The sequence below is a fragment of the Bufo gargarizans genome, chromosome 11, assembly GCF_014858855.1.
Source record: "Bufo gargarizans isolate SCDJY-AF-19 chromosome 11, ASM1485885v1, whole genome shotgun sequence".
Classification (NCBI taxonomy): Eukaryota; Metazoa; Chordata; class Amphibia; order Anura; family Bufonidae; genus Bufo; species Bufo gargarizans.
In genome coordinates, this window is record NC_058090.1 from 17,814,614 (window position 1) to 17,834,230 (window position 19,617).

The 19,617-nt window shown below is 45.7% G+C and overlaps 1 protein-coding gene across 2 annotated transcripts in view; it reads right to left on the bottom strand.

The window, feature by feature from the left end:
- Positions 1-4,079: 4,079 nt before the first annotated feature.
- Positions 4,080-19,617, bottom strand: part of COQ6 (coenzyme Q6, monooxygenase) — a 72,292-nt gene continuing 56,754 nt past the window's right edge. For both annotated transcript variants that reach the window (XM_044271189.1, XM_044271191.1), the window contains 2 exons: positions 11,180-11,346; positions 4,080-4,189 (listed from right to left, as the gene is read on the bottom strand). In XM_044271189.1, coding sequence (XP_044127124.1) covers positions 4,160-4,189; positions 11,180-11,346 — 197 coding nt within the window. In that variant the 3' untranslated portion in view covers positions 4,080-4,159. The remainder of the gene's footprint in view (positions 4,190-11,179; positions 11,347-19,617) is intronic.

The window sequence follows — 19,617 nt, forward strand, 5'->3', positions numbered from 1 at the left end:
CGTCCTGTAGATTTCTTGAAAACGTTTCACTCGTTCTTCCAACGAGCTTTCTCAATTCTGAGTGACTGTACAAGAATTCTGGGAACAAATATGTAACTGAATCCACATCTGGTAATTATACCCAGCATGGGGTCAGAAGTCATTATACCCAGCATGGGGTCAGAGGTCATTATACCCAGCATGGGGTCAGAGGTCATTATACCCAGCATGGGGTCAGAGGTCATTATACCCAGCATGGGGTCAGAGGTCATTATACCCAGCATGGGGTCAGAGGTCATTATACCCAGCATGGGGTCAGAGGTCATTATACCCAGCATGGGGTCAGAGGTCATTATACCCAGCATGGGGTCAGAGGTCATTATACCCAGCATGGGGTCCGAGGTCATTATACCCAGCATGGGGTCAAAGGTGTTGATTCCATTATCCTAATTGGAGTCAGTAGGTGATAATGACCTCCCAGAAAAAGGGTCAAGACAGCATTGTATGTGCACTCTAGTGCATAAGTGACCGTCCTGGTCTGCGCTGCCGCTTGACAGTTTTTAACTTCCAAAGATAATTTCTGAAACACAGTTTGGACGTGTTGACTTTTTTTTTATACCAACACTGGTGCAGCATTTATAGGGAGGGTGTAGGCCTGGGAAATTGGTTAAAGGGGTGGTCCAGGATTGTACTATGGATTGGTTTGGGGGGCTGACAGATCGCATCCCCTCTGATCAGCGCCATTGTGGACCGCAGCGCTGTTCCCATTCACTTCCATGCACTACATAATGGAGGGAGCAACCCTGAGAGAGCTGATCAGTCGGGCCCCCTCTGATCAGATAGTCAAGGCCTAGCCTGAGTATAGGACGGCAACCCCTTCTCAACCTCTCTTCCTAGTATTTCTGGTGGCAGTGAGAGGAAGGAGGAAGACATTAAAGTCCTCTCTAATGAGCTATGTTTCGCCCCTTGCACCCAAACCCACATAGTAACATAGAAACCTAGAATGTGTCGGCAGATGATAACCATTTGGCCCATCTAGTCTGCCCAATATACTGAATACTATGGATAGCCCCGGCCCTATCTTATATGGAGGATGGCCTTATGCCTATCCCATGCATGCTTAACCTCCTCCACTGTATTTGCAGCCACCACTTCTGCAGGAAGGCTATTCCATGCATCCACTACTCTCTCAGTAAAGTAATACTTCCTGATATTACTGTTAACCCTTTGCCCCTCTAATGTAACACTCTGTCCTCTTGTAGCAGTTTTCCTTCTTGTAAATCTTCTCTCCTCCTTTACCGAGTTGATTCCCTTTATGTATTTAGCCGTCTCTCTCATCTCCCCTCTGTCTCGTCTTTCTCCCAAGCTCTACATGTTAAGGTCCTTTCATCTTTCCTGGTAAGTTTTATCCTGCAATCCATGGACCAGTTTAGTAGCTCTTCTCTGAACTCTCTCTAGAGTATCAGTATCCTTCTGGAGATATGGTCTCCAGTACTGCGCACAATACTCCAGATGAGGTCTCACTAGTGCTCTGTAGAGCGGCATGAGCGCCCCCCTCTGTCTACTGGTAATGCCTCTCCCTATACACCCCAGCATTCTGCTAGCATCTCCTGCTGCGCTATGACATGGTCTGCCTACCTATCCTTCTGGAGATATGGCCTCCAGTACTGAGCACAATACTCCAGATGAGGTCTCACTAGTGCTCTGTAGAGCGGCACGAGCACCTCCCTCTGTCTACTGGTAATGCCTCTCCCTATACACCCCAGCATTCTGCTAGCATCTCCTGCTGCTCTATGACATGGTCTGCCTACCTATAAGTCTTCTGAAATAATGACCCCTAAATCCCTTTCCTCAGATACTGCGGTCAGGACTGTATCACTGGTTGTATATTCTGCTCTTGGGTTTTTACGCCCCAGGTGTGTAAAATTACATTTTAGTTGCCAGATTTTTGACCATTCCTCTAGTTTTCCTAAGTCCTTTCCCATTTGGTGTATCCCTCCAGGAACATCAACCCTGTTACACATCTTTGTATCATCAGCAAAAAGACCCACCTTACCATCGAGGCCTTCTGCAATGTCGCTGATAAAGATATTAAACAATATGGGTCCCAGAACAGATCCCTGAGGTGGAGAGACAAGCATGTCATACTAAAAGGAAATAAAACGATGAAAGATAATCATTCCCTGCCTCCGAGAATAACTGCATCCTGAATGCAGGTACGGCTGGGCCATCCTCCCATTGACATACAGTTTCTCTTAGGGCTCATGCACACCACCATGATTTTTGTCTGCATTTTTTTGCAGGTTGAATGAGGACCCATTCATGTCAACAGGGCCACAAAAGATGCAGACAGCACACCATGTATTCCGCATTCCATGGCACCCACAAAAACATAGAGCAGGTCCGATACTTGTCTGTTTTACGGACAAGGATTTGACTGTTCTATACATAGCAGAGCATTCTATCCTGCAAAATGCGGAACGCGCACGGCTGGTATCTGTAAAACCTACTGTAAAAACCACTATGGCTGTGTGCATGAGGCCTTAAGATACACAGCTCTTTCAAGCCTAATTGTCTCGTTCATTCTAGAGAGAATGCTTGAATGGTAGGAGGATTAGGGTTCACCCACCAGGCTGCCATAGCCTTCCGCACTCAGCGCCGCACCCCAGTCCATTTCAGTAGTTTCTTGAATGCCAAGACGACAACATGTTGGCTCTGCTGCAAAAACAATAAAGTAAACCCTTTTAATGATATCAAGGATCTCCTAAAAGGAAGCCAGCTCTGTGCAGTCCTAGAATCTGCTCAGATGCGGCTTTTATCATTAGTCTTATAAACCCTACGCAAAAAGTAAAGTTGGGATACGCGCTGCCTGCACACAGCCCAGAACCTCATTCCATGGGTCGTCAGTTCCCACTCATCCCTAACCCTTACAGGGAATGTTCTCTAATATTCCACAAGAAGCTGTATAGATAGATGAAATAACCCCTTTAACCGCTGCGCTATATATTCCAGCAACCAGTGGGAGAAGGTCAGGAATCCCTGGTTTGTGCCTCAAGGCCTTGGTGTAGTTGCTGAAGCTGAAATAACAATTCCCTAGGGTTGCCAAATCTTACATGAAACTGGTCAAAACTTTTGAAGACGTATGGACCTGAGGCAAAAATAAATAAAAAACGCCATTCCCATGGTGTAAAGCCCTCAAGCTTAAAAAAAAAAATTCAGGTACGTGCGGGTCCCTCCACAGTGGAGTATACAAAGTGTACCTCTCAAAATGCAGCAGCTCTCCCATCTCTTTACCATTACCAGAATGGGGGGAGCGGGGTCCTATCAGTTCCTCCAAAGTGGCCTGAAGGGTGGAAGAACCAGACAGATGTGCGACCAATCTCCCAATAACTCCAAGTCCTTGAACCCTAGTTGTGCTGCCAGGACATACAAGCACGGATTCGGTATGGCTAGCACACCTGACTCCTCATCCCTCTGGAATGTTTCTTCCATATCAACCTTCAGAAGATACCCTGAATCTTGTCAACATTCCTGAAGGGCACCCACACCTGCGAGCCATGTAGTATGTGAAGTAACTGAGGCATTACAATCATTGAAGAAGGTTCCATCATCCAGTGGGGGATGGGGGCAGCTGGCAAACCTCCCTGTATTACCTGCGGCCTGTCCGGTGATCCTGAAACATTTACATTTCAGAAATATCTGCAATTGATAAAAGTCCAACCTAAGGTGAGAAGGCAATGGACCAATTGTCTCCAGTTTACAGTTAACTGATGGACTCCCAAAATTAGTAATGGTATCCATAATTTCTGCAATGATCACCTAACCCATGGTCCATGTAAGGGGAAATACTCTCATTTCTCCCCTAGGACAAGCCTACTATATCCCTCAGAGCCCTTTTCAGACACGCCAGGGGTTCAATCACCATGGCAAAGATAAGGGGAGCACCCGCGTCTCACTCGCCTCACCAGTACTAGAAGTAATTAGTGATGTGCCTTAGCGGCAGCTTCTCCAGCAGTGTACATTATGGCGACCACCTGCCACCACCCATGAGCTGCACGTTACTCTCCATGGAAATACAAGGCGCGGCACAGGCTCACTCGTCTCTGCACAAATAATTCACTTTATTTTCTATTAAGAATTGACAAATAATTTGAATAATTTACAGAAGCTCCAAGAACGGTCATTTACTTGCAAACTCCATGATCTGTTCCTGTAAATAAGAGTGTGAAGGGTTAGTCAGACTGGACCAACGCTGTAAGGCCACGTTCACACCATGTCTCGCCTACAAGTGATAGGATAAGTCTGGTCTAGAATAAAGAAGTGCAGGGTCTACTACAGCTCCTAGGTCAGCACATGACTCAGTGATGCAGGGTCTAGTACAGCTCCTAGGTCAGGACATGACTCAGTGATGCAGAGCAGTGCACAGTCTACTACAGCTCCTAGGTCAGCACATGACTCAGTGATGCAGAGCAGTGCACAGTCTACTACAGCTCCTAGGTCAGGACATGACTCAGTGATGCAGAGCAGTGCATGGGCTAGTACAGCTCCTGGGTCAGGACATGACTCAGTGATGCAGAGCAGTGCACAGTCTACTACAGCTCCTAGGTCAGGACATGACTCAGTGATGCAGAGCAGTGCATGGGCTAGTACAGCTCCTAGGTCAGGACATGACTCAGTGATGCAGAGCAGTGCACAGTCTACTACAGCTCCTAGGTCAGCACATGACTCAGTGATGCAGAGCAGTGCACAGTCTACTACAGCTCCTAGGTCAGCACATGACTCAGTGATGCAGAGCAGTGCACAGTCTACTACAGCTCCTAGGTCAGGACATGACTCAGTGATGCAGAGCAGTGCATGGGCTAGTACAGCTCCTGGGTCAGGACATGACTCAGTGATGCAGAGCAGTGCACAGTCTACTACAGCTCCTAGGTCAGGACATGACTCAGTGATGCAGAGCAGTGCATGGGCTAGTACAGCTCCTAGGTCAGGACATGACTCAGTGATGCAGAGCAGTGCACAGTCTACTACAGCTCCTAGGTCAGCACATGACTCAGTGATGCAGAGCAGTGCACAGTCTACTACAGCTCCTAGGTCAGGACATGACTCAGTGATGCAGAGCAGTGCACAGTCTACTACAGCTCCTAGGTCAGCACATGACTCAGTGATGCAGAGCAGTGCACAGTCTACTACAGCTCCTAGGTCAGGACATGACTCAGTGATGCAGAGCAGTGCATGGGCTAGTACAGCTCCTGGGTCAGCACATGACTCAGTGATGCAGGGTCTAGTACAGCTCCTAGGTCAGGACATGACTCAGTGATGCAGAGCAGTGCACAGTCTACTACAGCTCCTAGGTCAGCACATGACTCAGTGATGCAGGGTCTACTACAGCTCCTAGGTCAGACGATGACTCAGTGATGCAGAGCAGTGCACGGTCTACTACAGCTCCTAGGTCAGACGATGACTCAGTGATGCAGAGCAGTGCACGGTCTACTACAGCTCCTAGGTCAGACGATGACTCAGTGATGCAGAGCAGTGCACGGTCTACTACAGCTCCTAGGTCAGACGATGACTTAGTGATGCAGAGCAGTGCACGGGCTAGTACAGCTCCTAGGTCAGACGATGACTCAGTGATGCAGAGCAGTGCACGGTCTACTACAGCTCCTAGGTCAGACGATGACTCAGTGATGCAGAGCAGTGCACGGGCTAGTACAGCTCCTGGGTCAGCACATGACTCAGTGATGCAGGGTCTAGTACAGCTCCTAGGTCAGGACATGACTCAGTGATGCAGAGCAGTGCACAGTCTACTACAGCTCCTAGGTCAGACGATGACTCAGTGATGCAGAGCAGTGCACGGTCTACTACAGCTCCTAGGTCAGACGATGACTTAGTGATGCAGAGCAGTGCACGGGCTAGTACAGCTCCTGGGTCAGTACATGACTCAGTGATGCAGTGCAGTGCAGGACTAGTACAGCTCCTAGGTCAGCAAATGACTCAGTGGTGCAGAGCAGTGCACGTTCTAGTATTTTATATATATTTGTATTTATGTGCATATTTTTTTTCCCCATCAAAGTCAATAAAGATAAATCTTGGATGAAGGAGGTTTTCTGGTCTTCAAAAGACTTCTCACCACACGGTCAAAAATCTCAGAAAAGGATTTATCAACCATGCTGTGGAAGAGGCATCCCTGACTGAGAAGAAGGTTTCTCAGAGGAAAATGCCACAGAACATCGACCAGAAAATGGAGATCTGCATAATATGCCCAATGGCGCCAATACGGAGCAAAAAGAATTGGTGGGATGCCCTTTGACTTCCTTCTCCGGAGGATCCTGGGCAGGAGATGGAGAGTATGAATGATGTACAGGACACTGAAATAAAGTCAGAGACACCAGGGTGTCTACTGCGCAGGCTCAGGGATCCCGCATTGTTCTCATGAAGTTTGGAAGCTTAGGGCCCCCAGACTTGTCTTACCCACTTCCTCACAGTTCCTCAAAGACATCAGGATGGAGGGACTCTCCTGGGTCTCTGTTGAGGAACTCCGCAATCCAAGTGTTCACTCCTGGAATGTGAACTGAAGACAGGGCTGGCACAGCGCCTATTCCAGAATCTTGGCGGACTCTGCCATCATCACAATGGCTATTGCCTTGTCCAACTGAATCCAGAAGGAATGTCCCTGAAGGAGCGAAGTCCAGTAAAGCCAGGAATGCTTGAGTCAATCAGTGATCAAGTACTGGTGTAGGAAGAGGGGATTGGGTTCCTGGAGAACTGGGCCACGTTCAATATCAGCTACAGACTCTATCATAGAGATAGGCTGCACCTCAATGGGGAAGAAGATGGCTAGAAGGTTGGAAAAATGTTTAAATTAGGGACTGGGGGGGCATAATTCAGGGGCGGATTGGGCCGACTGCCTTTCACATGCAGTAGGACTATGCATCCTATCCACTCCTGCTCTGCTTAGGAGTAACCTAAGTCCATATAAAGCCATCTATAGAGTGGTACTTGGGCTATCCCCAAACACTGCTAGCATTCTAACAGTGTATGAGGATACCCCTGTAGCCCCATACACCCTACAAAGCACACTTCATACATAGGAATGTACATCTCTGTTCACCAGCTGAGCGCACATCACTTCAGATGCCCCATTTGCTTGGACAGCATGGCCTGATCGCGTTCCTTAGCTGCTTGGCTTCAGCGATCCAGACTTGACAGGGGTCCTATGTACCCTGAAACGCGTGGTGTCAGAATAAAGTAAAACTATATTCGACGCCTGGTTGTGTTCTGCGCCTTGTGTTATCCACCAAAAGCTCGACTACCACAGTCCGGCCTCTGGGATAACAATAAAAGCCTTATTTATTTCATAATCATAAAAATGTAATGGAACAAAATACATGCCAATAAACACATTTTAGCTGTATTTTAAGAAAAAAAATTCTATACAGAAAGCAGACTTCTGTGGTTTTCCCAGGATTCAAACACACAAATCTTGGGTATGGAAAACCAGCACTGTACCAGTGTGCACCGCTATTGGAGAACCTTCATTAGTATTCCTGTCCAATGCTCTATATATCAGGAAATTTTAGTTCCAGCAGCTGGTCACACCTGCTAAGTCTCCTACACAAAGTGCCGTGGTAGCAGCAAAAGACTAAGATACTCACTGATCTAAATGACCAGAAATTCCCACTAGGGACCCTCTCCTTAGTAAATATAAAACTTAACCTTTATTTCCAATGTTATTAACAAAAACGTTCCCAAAATTGAATAAGTGAATAAAATGATCAGCTGGCCTCCATATGGAAAACCAATGTTTGTGGCTTTTCACGCAGTCATATTCCAGCCCCGACAGTCATCGGTTAGGTCCTCGCTAGTATAACGATGTGCCAGGTAGGTGCACTATAATACTGTAATGTTAGCTATTTGTTGGAGTCAGTCACTGCCGGGTGAGAGGTTGTAGCCACAGATTTACTAGCACTTCAGCATCCAATTGATAGAATACTCTGAAGTTGCTTACTCATGTAACTATGGCCTATTCCCTCCATCACATTCAGCGATTGACTTTATTTGTATACTGGTAGCACTTACGGCTGCTCAATCATCAGCTAGTCGCTGGATATAGTTTACCAGTTTTTGATGAGAATATCAACTTAGAACCTAGCCCTAGGCATGTTCTATCCCTCTTCCTAATATGCCCACGTTTGCGTCTTCATCAGGGGAATCCATAACCCCTTATTCCCCTGACAAAGCAAATGAGAAGGCCATTAGGGATATTAGGGACAGATAGGCCGCCTCTATGACTTTGCGGGGAATCCGGTGCCGTTTACCTTTCCATATAAAGTCGAGAATGGGCTGTTGAAGGAGGGGTAGTTCTGTCATAGGGATTCGCACTGGGAGGGTCTCAAAATAGTAAAGTAATTTTGGGAGGAGGGAAATCTTCACTGCTGCTATGTGGCCTAGTAGTGATCTATAGAGGGGTTTTGTCTTAACAGGGAGGGACTTAAGCTTGCAAAAGAGGGGAGGGAAGTTACTGGAGTACAGGGAGGCATACGTAGGGGTGATGTATCCGACCACCGATAAGGAAAGCTGCTTCGGAGCAATGCAAGGTCCTGGGCGGATATAAGGACAGGTAGGGCCTCTGCTTTGGAAGTACTGACCTTATATCCTGACAGGGGCACCTAGGTTTAAATAAAGCCAATGTTGCATCCCAAACCTTCTTCAACACGTGTCTACGTTTTTATCCATGGGGTCCTTCAAGGATCCCATATCTTCCAAGGGGAGTGCATTAGCATTCAGACACATCTACCCAGGATATTCTCTCCACAATGCTTCATCTTGTTCACTAAAGAGTTGTGTAGTCCTCGGGATGAAGAGTTTCCTATCTGGCACCTCTTGTAATTAGAGAGTGGAGAATGCCAGAAGGACTCTCTTCTTTGCTCCAGTCCACTAAACACTTCATCTTGCACGGTTCTTTCGACCTTTTCGTCCGTTAATCTCATAGTAGCTCTCACTGCCTTAATCGCATCTTTAGTATAATCTGAGGAGAACCAGAAGAGTCACCTGAATCTACCTCTGCATCACACTCACAATCTGGCTCAGAAAAAGAAGAAGAATCTGAAGAAATCAGTTTCCTTTCTTTTTATTAGCCATAGATGGAAGCGACCAAGGTCTAGATATTTCAGATAATGCATTTCCTCGTTAATAGCGTCATCTACCGATGGCAACAAATCCCTAGCTAGGTTTGAAGTACATTTCTGACATATCTTATTTCCACAAGACTCAGGCATTTTAGTCAAGCAAATCGCACACTTCCTACTTTCAGAGCACAGTTTCTGTCACTCTACAAATACAACCAGGCAGAGAAAAGACCAAACACAGAAAGGGTTAAATTCTAGTATACTGCGATAGAACAACGACCATAGGTACAGTTATGGGACACTAAGAGGCCTCCATGTCATCACCAAACTCCAACATGTTTATAGAGGATCTCAAATGCCCTGAATAGATGAGGTTTCTTAGCTTCAGACCGCAGGCGACAACCACCTTGATCTATGCGGCCAGAAGTTCCTGCACCCACCTGAGGGGTGCGCCACGTCAGGGGAAGCATGCACGCAGCTCACAGGCCACTTCTCCACGGTCTCTGTCTGACACTACCGCTAGAACAGCATTTAGCAGATGGCGGATGGTTTCAATTTTAAAACCAGTTTGAGGATTTAGTAATACCGCAGAGTGCACCTGTCTTTTGCTATTTTGTTATATTGATTATCACATCCACACAATTGTTACCTTGTGTAGGATGTCTATTGTGGTACTTGTGGTTCGCTGCGGGCATCCTCCACCGTATGCATGTTTGCTGGGGATTGCCATTAGCAACGGGCCACAAGTGCAGGATTTGCTCCCCTATATATATGCACGACTGCATGTGGGTTTGAGCACCTCCTGCTATACCACGTCATTCCATTCAGTTTGTACGGATGGTTTCAATGCCACATTTACTGCCCGAGTGTCCAGCCATGTTAGTTTGTGGCGCGCCTGCATAAGAACGACAATGGTCACAGCTAGAGCCACAATATGACCTGCTGCACAGTCACCAAAGGTAATCACAAGGGAACCCACCATATGCATGGATCCAAACAATAGAATAAACGTTCCCGACAGCACTGCTGTGAGCAAAGACCTCTTCCCACCAGGAAAACACTGCGTAGAGGGTCAGATTTATTCTTCATGACCCTACCTGTTTGGAGGAAGGTCTCACTCTTGGTGATGCCGACGTGGAGGACGTAAAAGGAAAGCATTAATTCAGGTCACTATCTGCAAGTATGTATAATGGAAAAAAAATAGTGCTGCTCATAAAGTAGTAGGCTGTGAGGATTACCACTACTTTTACACATGGCACCATCGTCCTGTTGCTGTCCTTCTCATGGCATTGGATCTGTCCAGTTACCTCTATACTACAGTACATTTTGCCCTTTTCTCATATTCTAGAGAACCTTAATCCAGCAGTTTCCATATTTTCCAGGATCCACACTTGTATACTGATATTTATTCTCAGTACATATTCTTTGTACTTTATGCGGGCTGCCATCTTGACTCACCCGTCCGGCAATGCACAGGTAAGCCCTTACCTGTGCCAGTCTGAAATCAAATGCAGTCACCGGGAGCAGGCAGTTCCGAGAACAGCCGCCGGGGGCCTTCATTGGGCTGTTCACGGAACTGCCTGCTCCCGGTGACCGCATTGGATTTTAAACCGGCTCCCGACACAGGCACAGGTAAGGGCTTACCTGTGCATCGCCGGACAGGTGAGTCAAGATGGCAGCCCGCATGTGTTCGCTGGTGAACACTGCAAACTGCCCATCACTGGTGGTCACCCCAGGATCTTGCACTCATTCATTACTTATGCCCCAACTATGAGGGTGCTGATATCACTGACTAGAAAACCTTGCAGCTACAGTAAGGGGAAAATCATACACACCACTTGCTGTTGACCAAAACATCAATTCCATTAATTTGAATGGAGATGCTTTGGCATCAAGCTCATGGATTTCTGCAAAACCCATTCAGATGAATGCAATAGCTAAAGTATCATTAGCAGAGTCACCACCAGGTTCAGTAACTGGAGCCTGACTGCCCTATTCCATTTTTGTCATTTTGTCACCTGTACGGCCAGACATGGTGTGAACAGAATGTAAGCATAGCAGAGGTGACAACAAACCTTTAGTGGAGGCAGTGCATTTGTGGCCTGAAGGCCCAGAGTTCGTAGTAGGACAAATGGTGGCTGCTTTGTGTTGTACAACCTCTTCAACAGGTCAATGGTGGCCATTAAGGGCAGGTTTTGCCTCTGGCGTTCTGTCTCATACTCCAGAAGATGCCTTGTTGATCCTGTAAAACACAACAAGATGAATTATTGAGGAGTTTGATCTGCTGGACAGAAGAGCGCAGCCCAAGGCCTCAAGATTTAAGGGTTAGGGTGTGCAATAACAGTAATGCGGATGTTTATTCTGTGATGTTGAGATCCATGCCCCAGGTTTCCCTAAGCAATGCCCACAAATGTAACTATTTTCCACTAGGGTAATCTTTCCAAACATATATTCTCAGCTAAGACCCTAGGTCCTACACAAAATCATGACACAGGCAACTTCATAATTGCTTGTAAGAGAATCTGAAATGCAGCAGTGCCATAAATGCCATGTTGAAAAAGCTAAAATACAATTACAGAGAACCTGTCACCATAAAATGCAAAGCTACCAGCAAGCAGCAAGTGATAGAGCAGGAGCAGCTGAGTAGACGGATATATAGCATTGTGTCAGAAACGCTTAACTTTAAAACTAATACATTTAAATCTCCACATTTTTTCAATTCAATTATACACAGTAAGGTGTGTATACATAGATAGCTGTCAGTCACTGTCAGGGATATAAAGCAAATGCTTTATATAAAAGAAAAGATCAAAGGAGAAATGTCAAAGGGAAATGATCCTAGAGGTGGACATATAAAACACCTCAAAATGAATTTGTTGTTAATTTAATTAATTTGTGCAATCAGTAAAATAATGGTACAAGCTTCTATGCAAAAATATAAATTTATTATACAATAACTCAGAATACAATCAAAGCTTAAATCAATAGAAAAACTCAATAATATGCAATAACACACAGTGATATGCAGTACCCAAAATTCGCCAGTAGATGGCTCTAACATGACTACCTGCGTTCCATATCACCTCTCAAACATGTAATACAAGCGTCCAGACGACAATTATGAGATATACACAATAGTGATAAGGACAGATATGAACCCTTGCTCTGCTCAAACTATGACCAATCTCGGATATCAGGTAGTATTGCTACATAAGTTTTAAATTATCAAGCCTGATATGACTATGGAATGAATATTCCAATCAGATTCTCTCCGATATCAATATTAGATTTTTTTTATTCAGTAATATGCATCTTTCCTGAATAGTGATAATATTGATGTAGTACATCTAATATTACACATCCGCAATAAAGCAGGGAGTTGCTAAATATCAGGTAAATTAATTTAATCAATACTACATATAATAAAGTTATACGTTTCATGAAAATGCAGGCGATATGCAGAGTCTAAGAGAGGTCAGCTCTAAGATACATTCTGATCATTGGGATTTATCTCCTGGGGTCTCTTCTTTCTTTCTTTGTCTTCTGTTGCTCCCTGTTGTTATTTTTTCCCCTTGTGTGTGTGATTTATGATCACAAACTTATCAGTTAGACACACCTTCCTAACTTGGAGTTTTCCAATCATTGTCGGTTAGGCGTGTACATATGATAATGACTGTGATGTCACTGTATCACTCAGAATGCATTTCAGCTGTTGGTGCAATGTTACCTATTCATACCTAGATGGCACTATTGCATAAGCTACTAGCATCATCACTATTAATGGTTAACTGTCCAGGTCTGATTTCTCTTACATTCTATACACATAATATATGGAATATACAGACGTGGACAAAATTGTTGGTACCCTTTGGTCAATGAAAGAAAAAGTCACAATGGTCACAGAAATAACTTTAATCTGACAAAAGTAATAATAAATTAAAATTCTATAAATGTTAACCAATGAAAGTCAGACATTGTTTTTCAACCATGCTTCAACAGAATTATGTAAAAAAATAAACTCATGAAACAGGCATGGACAAAAATGATGGTACCCCTAGAAAACACAGAACATAATGTGACCAAAGGGACATGTTAATTCAAGGTGTGTCCACTAATTAGCATCACAGGTGTCTACAACCTTGTAATCAGCCATTGGGCCTATATATATGGCTCCAGGTAATCACTGTGTTGTTTGGTGATATGGTGTGTACCACACTCGACATGGACCAGAGGAAGCAAAGGAAAGAGCTGTCTCAAGAGATCAGAAAGAAAATTATAGACAAGCATGTTAAAGGTAAAGGCTATAAGACCATCTCCAAGCAACTAGATGTTCCTGTGAGTACAGTTGCACATATTATTCATAAGTTTAAGATCCATGGGACTGTAGCCAACCTCCCTGGACGTGGCCGCAGGAGGAAAATTGATGACAAATCTAAGAGACGGATAATCCGAATGGTAACAAAAGAGCCTAGAAAGACTTCTAAAGAGATTCAAGGTGAACTTCATGCTCAAGGAACATCAGTGTCAGATCGCACCATCCGTCGTTGTTTGAGCCAAAGTGGACTACATGGGAGACGACCAAGGAGGACACCATTGTTGAAAACGAATCATAAAAAAGCAAGACTGGAATATGCCAAACTACATGTTGACAAGCCACAAAGCTTCTGGGAGAATGTCCTGTGGACAGATGAGACAAAAATCGAAGTTTTTGCCAAGGCACATCAGCTGTATGTTCACAGACGAAAAAATGAAGCATATCAAGAAAAGAACACTGTCCCTACTGTGAAACATGGAGGAGGCTCTGTTATGTTCTGGGGCTGCTTTGCTGCGTCTGGCACAGGGTGTCTTGAATCTGTGCAGGGTACAATGAAATCTCAAGACTATCAAGGAATTCTAGAGAGAAATGTACTAGCCAGTGTCAGAAAGCTTGGTCTCAGTCGCAGGTCATGGGTCTTGCAACAGGACAATGACCCAAAACACACCGCTAAAAACACCCAAGAATGGCTAAGAGGAAAAAATTGGACTATTCTAAAGTGGCCTTCTATGAGCCCTGACCTCAATCCTATTGAGCATCTTTGGAAGGAGCTGAAACATGCAGTCTGGAAAAGGCACCCTTCAAACCGGACACAACTGGAGCAGTTTGCTCATGAGGAGTGGGCCAAAATACCTGCTGAGAGGTGCAGATGTCTCATTGACAGTTACAGGAAGCGTTTGATTGCAGTGATTGCCTCAAAAGGTTGCGCAACAAAATATTAAGTTAGGGGTACCATCATTTTTGTCCATGCCTGTTTCATGAGTTTATTTTTTTACATAATTCTGTTGAAGCATGGTTGAAAAACAATGTCTGACTTTCATTGGTTAACATTTATAGAATTTTAATTTATTATTACTTTTGTCAGATTAAAGTTATTTCTGTGACCATTGTGACTTTTTCTTTCATTGACCAAAGGGTACCAACAATTTTGTCCACGTCTGTATATATATATATATATATATATATATATATATATATATATATATAACCAAAACATAAACCAATTAAGGCATAGACTTTGTGGTACCATTTAGATTTTTCCCATACCCTGAAATTTATGTACCGATAAGAATATAATGGACCTTGTTCTCTCACAGACGTGTGTCTCCTCTTTTACTCCAACGGTGATTACTAACAAAGTTTACACTTAAAATTCTTCTCATCATGCTTTAGGACCATGCGTTTCTAGTGAGAAATATATAAAATAATAGATGCATTGACGTCCCTTATAATATCCAATAATTGGATTTTTGTACTTACCGTAAAATCAGTTTCTAGTTCAATGCATTGGGGGACACAGAACAATGGGTATATTCCCAGCTACCACTAGGAGGCACTAGACAACAAAAAGGTTGGCTCCGCCCAGGTGGGCTATACCCTCTCCACAGCACTAGGTTATTCAGTTTGTACCAAAAGGAGTAGGAGAGAGAAATAAAAGTGAAGAACCAACATGTCCTGGACCGGGAAATGGAGAGAACAGCAGCCCGATAACAGGGAGAGAAAGTAAAAACAGAGGGTGGGATCTGTGTCCCCCAATGCATTGAACGAGGAACTGATTTTACGGTAAGTACAAAAAGCCAATTTTCTCGTTAATGGCATTGGGGGACCATGGGACGTCCTAAAGCAGTCCTCGAGGGTGCGGTTGAAAACTCATGTAAAAAGAAGGGTGCATAAGAAACATGTGACCCAACATGACCAGAAGAAACCCTAGCCAACTCCGCCCAAGGTGGGGAAAAATAAAGCGCTAGAGGATAAGGGGCAGGGCCAGATGCCCTGCACGAGAACAAAGAGTTGACCAAAAGTGCACTAGAGAGCCAGAGGAAGGATCTAGAAGAGCCAGGGATCCCCCTGAGGAAACAGGAGAGAAGCAAAGCAACGTCACCTAGCGTCGTTACATATGGAAGGACGTAAATTGAAGCACTGGAGGCTAAACGCTTGAGAGAAATCAAAGACTCAAGAGAAAAGAGCGAGCCTCCTTTCACAGCAAGGAAGAGGGGAAAAAGAAACACCCTAGTAGAAGGTGGGAACCCCTACCTGCCACAGAAAAACAGTCAACCCCTGGAGGGGGGTCCTAGGTAATGGTCAGGAGAAGGGAACGTTAAGATCCGATTCCCCAATAGAGGAAGCAAGGAACAAGCATCTGAAAGACATAATATCGCAGTGAAATGTAAGACCAGAGAGATATCCCTGGCCACATAAAGACACAGGAAAAAAAAAGGAACCAGTCGCAGGCCTTGGAAATACAAGCTGAGACCCAGTGGACTGAGAAATATTGGAGTAGAAGGAGAGGAATCCAAACAGCCTAAGGAGAAACAGTTCTTCAAAAGAGGGAAGGCTCCCTTCCAAAAGTGACCAATACGAAGTAAACTGCAAACTATAGCACTAAACACCTAGGTACCAGCAACTAGACCTAGGGGGATGGAAAGAGATGTTAGGGTCTCAAGAGGTCAAAAAACCTATGAGGACCCAGGAGGGAAAAAGGACCAAACCGGGCCCAAAGAAACAGCTGTCATACAGAGCCAGTGGGTCAGAATGTCATGGGTAGCTTCCCAGAAGAGAGCGGCCAGCTAAATAGTCTAAGAATGAGTGGAATCAGGGACACCGAGCACGATTACACAGTCCCAAGAAGGGTCCACAGAATCGGACCACCTAAGGACAATAGCCAGAAAATGAAGGAAACAACATTGGCCACAGGTGACCAACCATCCCAAGTGTAGTGACCAGCCATTGGCCACAGGTGACCAACCATCCCAAGTGTAGTGACCAGCCAACTGTATAACACTGTCCCAGAAGGGGCAAGTACAACAGCCTGGATTTGGGAAAAGAAACACCAGACATCCATATGTCAGAAAGGATGCAGAAGTCTGCAGGGGAAACCAGGAAAGTCTACACTGACCTGTAAAAAAACAGCTACCGGGAAGTAACTGAAAGGTGCAGACAACGGTCAGGCCCAAGGGAACGGCCCTTCTGTCATGTAGCACAGCTAATCAGAGAACATAAGGGAGTACTAAGAACACCCGGACCAAGGCAGAACTACGGAACCATGTCCATTACTAGAGCAAGCAGCGGAAAAGTCCACCCTCCGACATGTCCGGCACTCAGTAGTCCTGTCACAGTCATATCAGAAAGGACGTCCAGCTAAGGCATTTGTCTTTGACCACCCAGAAAGATTCTGTATGGTGGAGGACATCCAACGATGACCTGAAAACTGCAGTGGCGGCTGGTGCTCACACTGCTGCGTACTCTTGCAGTATAGAACATCCAGTGGTGATCCCTGTACTCTGCCAGGACTGTGCCATGAAACTCTGTGAAAAGAAAGCAGAGAAGCAGTAACAACAACGCGAGTACTCCATGAAATGGGGTAATGCGGCTGTGCAGCATGCAGTAGTGCTTTATAGGGTTGACAAAGAACAAACCTAGCATGCCAGCCAACGACCTGCCCACGTGGCAAAAGCAGTTGTCAGGTGTATAACAGGACTGGGAAGTCTTGTTAAGTAGTGCGTCAGGCAATGAGGAAAAATCATTCCTAGTATAGAGGCAAGAGAAGACTAAAGGGCCTGGTCCAGGAGGAACTGCACCTGGTGTCAGATCTGAACAGGCCAGCCATATACTGAAACTAACAAAGCAACTCTACTCCGCCCAGGGAGGGGGGAGACATATGGATACCAGGTATGCCATGTATGCTAGAAGCAGAAAAGAGTGGTGAATACAGCATCAGGAGATGGAAACATCACTCCACATGAACGGGGGGGCCACATGATTGCCTACCACAGATCAGAGCCAGGGAAGGGAGGTATACGCCCAGTAATGCAGGAGCCATATGGGCCGCAGATTGTACCAATAGGGCATAGCTCCTGGAGATACTGCAAATACTCCGCCTATAATAGGAGTAACGTGGCAGCATGGTGCTCATTATAATAAGAGTGGAACATAGCTACAGCATTTGGAAATGCTACAGTATATGGAGGCCTTACAGGTACTCTGCCGAATAAGGGAGAAATACAGCTGTGTAGTGCAGACTTAAAGCCAGACAGGTGTAAAGGGCACAGCATCTGGAGATGGCACAGGAACTCCACGTCAGAGGGGAGCGATGCCTGCGTGGTGCACACAAGAACCAGAGAAGTGCAAAAGCTACCTAACCCTCGCCTGGTAAGGGAGAAATAGGGCTGCTTAGTGCACAATAGAACCAGAGAGGTGTAACGGCTACAGCAAATCTGGAGATGGTACAGCTCTACCTCTAAAAGGGAGCAACGTGGCTGCTTGGTGCACAAGAGAACCAGACATAAGAAATGGCTACAGCCTGTGGAGATAAAGCACCAAAGAACCAGACAGGTGTAATAACTACAGTCTGAAGATGGTATAGGTACTCTACCTATGAAGGGAGCATTGTAGCTGCTTGGTGCACATTAGAACAAGAGTAATAGCTACAGCCCCTAGAAATGAAGCACCAGAGAACCAGACAGGTGTAATTACTACAGCATCTGGGGTTGGTAGTACAGGTACTCTACCTATGAAGGGAGTTATGTAGCTGCTCGGATAACCCTAATGACTACAGGCACTCACTCTGGTGAACCAGGGCTCCCCCTGTATATATGGTTGCATGTCGCACGCTAGCACCAGAATGGCTGTTTTGGCTACAGCGCCTGGCGGGAACTCTCCAACTAGGAGGGTGTATAGAATATAGCCCCTGCAACAGAGAAATAGGGGCAGTGCTGAGTACAGCATTTGGCAGTGGTGCAAGTACCCCCTGTAAAGGGGAAGGCTAACCACGTGGCAGGCCGACTTACCTTGTGCAGGCAGGGGAGCGCTATCCGAAGGTCCACTACAGAGGATACCAACCCTGTAGAGGAGAGGTTCCTCAGTGGACATTTGTCTTTAACCACCCAGAGGGAATCTGTATGGTGGAAGACCACCTGATGCTCTGTTACCGAGAGAGACTCAGAGTGTCCCCCGAGGCAGCGGATGGAATGGCAGGGAAGGGTTTGTCAACAGCCTCAGACTTGTCCTGGGAGTGACCCGAGGATGCCGAGGAGGAGTGGGACATGGTTGTGACAACCAGAGGTCATCTGCGGAACCTAGCAGAATGTGCCCCATCCGCGGAAGGGTCCCTGGGAGGGCAGAGGTGGCCTCAATTTTTAAACAGGCAGTCGGAGCAGAGACTCTGCCATAGGGTGGGAGAGTCGGACAGGGTTACCTACAGCTTGGGACAGGGAAGAGGCCCAGTAGGGAGAGACCGACGGAGAAGTAGGTCAGAGCGCCATGAGAGGGCCTGAGAGCAACTGCGCATAAACAGGAACAGGCTGACCACAAGGCAACCCTTTATCGCCCCAAATACATGCGACCCCCGAGGGAAAATACAGTCATAGGGCTAACAAGAGAGAACTAGCCCAACATTTTCTGCAACATACTCCAGTCCTGCTCCATTGTGAGAAAAAGACCAGCACCACAGTGCAGATAACTTCCATTACTTACGCTCCTTTAGGGAGACGTCCCCAGCAACGTGCCCGAGAAGTTCATTCTTAGTCCACACCTGCCACTTCAGAAGACTTAATCTACCACAGTGAGTTTAGATTTTATCCACGCAATAGGTAGAGATTTCAAGTGTCCACATTTTGGTTCCTGAGCTGTCTTTCGTTCTTTTCCAGCCATTGTAGTGCAGAGTCCGAGTCTTCAAAAAAACAGCGTAGATCCTGAAGCTACTACCTGCAGCTCGGCAGGTCGTCTTTTTATATCCACAAAGCAAGCTCTTTTCTTCTGCACTTCAGATAAATAATTGGGGAATATAGAGATCTTTATCCCATCTGGATGATCCCGGGACTTCATTAGTATGGTGTCTCTATCTTTGTAGTGCAACATTTTTGCAAGGATTGGACAAGGGGGATGACCAGGCGGTAGCGGTCTAGTAGGAACTCGATGAGCTCGTTCAATGGCGTATAGAGAGGAGAGACCTTTTCAGCTAACCACTTTTCAATAAATTCA